This window comes from Crinia signifera, chromosome 3, assembly GCF_055691185.1.
Source record: "Crinia signifera chromosome 3, ASM5569118v1, whole genome shotgun sequence".
Taxonomy (NCBI): Eukaryota; Metazoa; Chordata; class Amphibia; order Anura; family Myobatrachidae; genus Crinia; species Crinia signifera.
Genome location: NC_139219.1, coordinates 157,661,997 through 157,667,996, shown reverse-complemented (window position 1 = coordinate 157,667,996; position 6,000 = coordinate 157,661,997). Strand labels below are relative to the sequence as shown.

At 41.4% G+C, this 6,000-nt stretch overlaps 1 protein-coding gene across 2 annotated transcripts in view; it reads right to left on the bottom strand.

Moving 5' to 3' along the window:
• Window positions 1-1,481: 1,481 nt before the first annotated feature.
• TBC1D32 (TBC1 domain family member 32) overlaps window positions 1,482-6,000 on the bottom strand; it is a 386,630-nt gene continuing 382,111 nt past the window's right edge. For both annotated transcript variants that reach the window (XM_083176796.1, XM_083176797.1), the window contains one exon: window positions 1,482-1,874. In XM_083176796.1, the coding sequence (XP_083032922.1) occupies window positions 1,761-1,874 (114 nt within the window). In that variant the 3' untranslated portion in view covers window positions 1,482-1,760. The remainder of the gene's footprint in view (window positions 1,875-6,000) is intronic.

Below are 6,000 nucleotides of genomic sequence, written 5' to 3'. Positions count from 1 at the left end.
AGCAAAGGATGACCAATAGTGTTGTAGGCTGTGGTGAGGTCCAGATGGATGAGCATAGTGAAATTAGACTTGGATTTGCCAAAAGTAGGTCATGTAAATTTGCATTTAATGAAGATTCAACCCTGATGGCAGGGCTGAAATTTCACAGCATTGGTGATTATCGGAGGACTGCGCATGGTCCACAGTGCACATATGCAAGTCATCCATGCGGCCACAGCAAGCAATGGCCTGTATGCTGGAACCCCAGCATTTTCAGGGAGTGCCGCAAAAAAACACAGACGGGCCCTAGGGAGGCGAACCCTGGGATTGGCGGGATCCCACGATATGGGTCTAAAATTTACAGGATATGAATCCTGTGATTAAAGCTCCCAATCCTGGGATTTCGGGATTAGTACCCCATGTAAAATTCACTTTTTTTTTTAAAGCTGGGCAGTGCTGAGCACCTTAGTATATGGCTTAGATGCTGCCCGGCTTACTGCTACTGCTCCCCCGGCGGTGCCGCTGTTGAGGACAGTGATCTGTGCTGACAGGCATGGTGGCGCCCAGGCTGTGCTGCGTGTCCCCTGACATCACATCACGCTGCGCAGCCCAGCCGCCGTCATGCCTGTCAGCACAGATCACTGCTCCGATCCCAAACCCAGACACTGGGCCACACGCCCGCTGTCTCGCCCCTAGCTGCCTGTCCACAGGAGACAGACTCCTGCCTGTTACCACTGATGTAAGTGACTGCACTGTCACTTACAGGGCGGATGGGAGGATTGTCGGGGTTGCGGGCGGGCTTAGTGGGATTTTATAATGACATGTGCTGGGCGGGCAGTTTGAGGAGTGGGGTAATTTGTTTTATTATTATTAGAGACGCTAATCCTGGAGATACCAGGATTGATCATTTTTCAATCCAGGAATTGAAAAAAATGCTCCGGGATTGGCATCCCTAGTTGGGAGGGAGGGACGCATAAGTCGGCTTATGCAGTGGTGCATATAGGGGGGGGGGATACCTTTCAATGCTGATTGATTTCAAAAGGAACCCCACCTCTTCACATTGCCGCAATGCCATTTGCAGCGGTACACAGGGGCGGGTTCCCACTTAGACAGGGAGGTTGTAGCCCTGCGATCAGGTCTGAATCTGCCCCTTAATGTCAACAATTGCAATGATGATGCCACAATTACAACAGTTGTAATCATTGTTGAAATGTTGATATTGAAAATGTCAATGTTCCCGTGAGGATAATCAGTATGGGTCAGACACAATGGGGTAAATATAATATGATGGGAGTTCTATTGAAGATGGGATGTTGCCCATAGCAACCAAAAAAAAAAATTATACTTCATATTTTGTTAGCACCTTCTAGAAGATAATAGATAAAATATGCTTAGTTGCCCACAGCAACATTCCATCTTCAATAGAGCTCCCATCTTAGTAAACTTACCCCAGTGATTGATGTGGGGACAAGAACTAAAATTAAATTCCACATAGTACATAATTAGAAAAATAAATAATTTATTTGATTGCTTTAAAAAAGTTAGTCAAATCACCTTTCCTAAACAGTACATGTAAACATTGTATATTCCACTGCAGTTTCCTATAGTTACTTATATAGATCATAAAACACCACTAAGGACAAAAAAATAAGTAAAATTAATTAAATACATAAAGTATATAGACTCACACATAGCATACAAATAGATCAATGTTATTTTTCTCTATACATTTTCAAACAAAGATCAGTGCAGTCTGTAATAAACATTTTATTCTTGATTTTTCATTTAAATGTAAAACTTCTCATTTCTTTTACGACCATTGGTCTGTAATTCTGTTCAAGGCTTTTCATGTACTCAAGATAATTGCCAATGTTAAAGCCATGGATTGCTTCTTCCTATGTAGAAATAAAAACATAAAAGAGAAAATAAAAATATTTTCCTAAATAAAATCATCTGCATACAGTAGATACAGCCTATACATTAGTTTGCACTACTTGTATAATTAACATCATATACAGTACAAATATATTTCTAATATATACTGTACATTCGTGTGGTCCATACAACACTGCCTACTGTATTTGAAGAACAATGTTTTATTTTATTGGATAATCCATATTCATATCAAGTAATTCATGAATGTGTTCCTTTTAATCTATACAAAATAATCTATTTAATTTAATATCCTTTTTTTTTCTAGACACATATGTAAATTTATTCCAGCTTAAAAACATACAACTATCCTTGTACACTTATATGGTGCGGTTATTGTGCTGCACAATTTTATCTCCATTGTGTTATATTTCTATTTACTTTGATGAGACCACTATAGATATGCAGGAGAGGTCTTCTAGCCCAGTGGTGTAACTATAAATTTTGCTCCCCCTTGACAGAAAGCTTGTGGCACCCCCCTCTACCCCATCCATGGCAACAGTAAAATTAAATGAATTCGAAATATCCCTTACTGCTGATACACCTCCCCAGTTGCTGCCATACCGCTCTACCGCTGAGCAGCTCTGCCCCCGGAACCATACCCCTTATGCAGCTCTCCCCCTGATGCCATACCCCTTGCACAGCTCTGCTCCTGATGCCATATCTCTGATGCGGCTCTCCCCTGATCCTGTGCCTGACCCAGCTCTACCTGATGCAGCTCTCCCCCTGACGCCATACACAACGCAGCTCTGCCAATGATGCAGCTCTTCCCATGACGCCATAACCAATGCAGCTCTGACCATGACACTACTCTCCCACAGGCCCTCCCACATTTTATATCAACTAATGCAGCTCTTTCTCTAAATTAGGCTCCCCCCCATTCCAAATTGCTTCTCTACTGTGCTCCACATACTGTTGTCCTCTCCTTCGCCACTTGCTCCCTGTCAGTTATGTGGCCTATTGGCATCCGCTAGTTCTGGTTCAATCTCTACTCACAGCGGCTTATCCTTGTGCTGCAGGAGAGACAGACATTGAATGGATGTTACTGAATCATCTCTTTCCTGGTAGCATTATGGGAGAGAGACTAAGGGAGGCCTGGACTCATGCTGAGTCTCTGAGGCTCGTTGCGTTGCAGGATGCTCAGGAGCAGGCGGCTCATTGCATTGCAGGGGGTGGCTCTGTTCATGGTAGCTGGTGGCTCGGTGCGCCACTGTGCAGGCATGATAACCTGCAGCACTATGAAGAACGCTGTGGAGAGAACGCATTAACCCATGGCGCTCACAGACCCCGCTGGTGCTGGCTCTCCCAAGCACTATAGTTATACCACTGTTCTAGCATATAACAGCCCCTTTTGTTCCATCAGAACTGTACACATACACTGGTACTTGAGCGTCTGCCAGGTCTTACACTCTCAGGCTATAGCAGCTAATCAAGAAAAAATTGTGGGTGTATTCTTGGAGTGCTATATGTGACTCATATGGATGATGGAGCAACTTCAACAGCAAGGTTACACAGGATAATGGGTTGGTAGAACAGCATCATCCGGACAGGTGGTACTGGTTTGCCAGCTTGTGGAGCAGTACTGACAGGACAGGTAGTACAGGTAAGCCAGATTGTGGAGCAGCACCAGCTGGACAGGGGGTACAGGATAGCCAGATTCCAGATCAGCACCAGCAGAACAAGTTAAAAGACTGACAGAGTATCCATGTGGACACTAAATGTCACCACACAGACAGGGGGCAGATATAAGTGTAGGCAACACAAACTATGATTGGCAGGGAAGTGCTATTCAGACATCAATTTATAGTGAAAGCCACCAAACAACAGTAGACCCAAAGGAGGTAGGTAATTATTTAAAGAATGAAGAACAGGTGAAGTGCTGCATGTAGCAGCACTTCCAAGGAGTAGCTAGGTAACCAGGAATGTGGAAGCAGCCCAATGTCCTAGTTGCCTAGCAGCACATTCACCCCTGCATGTAGCTGCTGGGAGACAGGAGCTGCTGGGCTGCATAGAGAGGGAGCTGCAGCACAGCTCTGAGTGAGAGCGGCCGGGAAGCTCATAATACATTGTGCTACTGTTTCCATAAATTTGCATCATCAAGTTTGCTTATAATGAACTGAATGTTTAGGATTAATGCAAAGTTCTTGGTTATTTGGTGCGATATGAGAATGGAAGTGTGGTATGTGAACACATCTGTACATCAACGACATGTATTTGGGCAAGGTCCAAGCAGAGTCAGGGAATCAAAATGATTGAAATGGGGCATTTTCAACATGTCTAATTTCCCTTATGGATCACTGATCAATGCTGGCTGTTGGTCAGGCAGATGACATTGGCAGATTGGCAGTGCTGATGGGTCGACGAATCAGAGAATTGTGTCAGATGATGCCTGAGGGTCATAAATTGACATTAGCCAAGAGACACTGCTAACTCTGATTCAATGTGGTGTACCTGTCTGAAAGAGTCAGAACATGATTTCCTTTATGTTAATATAGAAACTAGCCAATTACAGGACTATAATAAGATTCTACAGCTTGGGATTTGAACTTTCCAAAGAAAATATTTTAATTTAAAATGCTTTCTGCAAAATTGAACTTTTCTACCAGGTGCAAAAGGTTAAGCGCACAATTTCCTTTTGTATTCTTACATTTCTTGCTTTGCGATTGAAAAGGAAAATTACAGTTTATGTGAAAAGACAATCTAGTCAGGTAAATACACAGTCATGACAAAATGTTATTATAGTCTTTTGGGATCATTTTGTATTATTATAACAGCTTGACAAACATATTGGAACATAAATGTGCAACTTTGGAATTGTTGCAGAAAAACATTTTTTTCTCAATTTGCGATATACAGTATACAGTTAAAAAGAACTAACAGAAATTTAAAAAAAAAAAAAAAAATCATCCAAGTTCTGTTCTTTTATGTTGATAGAAAAGTAGTAAGAAGGTACTTTTTCTGGAGACATCTGATGGATTGAAATAGGATTGATTTAGCATAGAAAACACAGCTTTTGGCTTTACATCAAAGACTTTTACCTCTCTACCTCTGTATCTGTGTCTTGGCTGTAAGTAAAAATTTAAAATCCAGTCTTAACAGACATGTAGCAATCCTACATAATAATGTACTTTTTAAGTATATAAATGAGAAATAAAATTATAGCAAGTTAAAAGTTTCCATAATAACCCTTCACAGATTTAACTAGTTGCCATATCTTTACTTGCTGAATTTTCTATACTTAATTATGTTAAGATATAGGACCCGATTCAGACCTGCTTACTGGGCCATCCTGCCCGAGTGAAATCCTACCTATGTCTGCGAATGCGCTCACAGTAATACACAAAGAGGGTAATCCATTTGGAATCACTTACCATTGAATTGAATACCCCTTTGTTTGCAAGTGACAAGTAATGGTCCCCATACATCAGCAATTAATTGTGACAATCCTGAGATCAGGAGATGATTGCCACAATTAATTTTAGATGTGGGGGCTCCCCCTTTTGGCAATCACAATCAAAAATTAATAGGGATCGCCAATCGATTGCTTAATCAGATTTTTAAACATGCTTAATAATCTGGTATTATCTGTGGATCTTTTTTATATGTGTGGGCATTCCCAATTCGTCTTCTTCATCTATTTACATTATGAACACCTGAAATGACAATCGATTGGGCATTTTCCAGATATGAAGATGCAATCTTTAGATGGAAAAATCTGCCGATCACTGACATAAATCTGTAATGTGTGGGCAAGTCAAATAGATTGTAGAATCCATTTATCTGGCCAAAAAATCCCTGGATCTGGAAATCCATTAATTGTGATTGCTGATGTATGGGGCCCATAAACAGATGAAGACAACGAATTGGGAAGGCCCACACATATAAAAAAAGATCTGCAGATTATACCAGATTATTAAGCATGTTTAAAAATCTCATTAAGCAATCGATTGGCGATCCCTATTAATTTTTGATTGGGATTGCCAAAAAGGGGAGCCCACACATCTAAAAGTAATTGTGGCAATCATCTCCAGATCTCAGGCTTGTCACAATTAATTGCTCAGGGTTGAGCAGGCCATGGGGAGAAGGGGG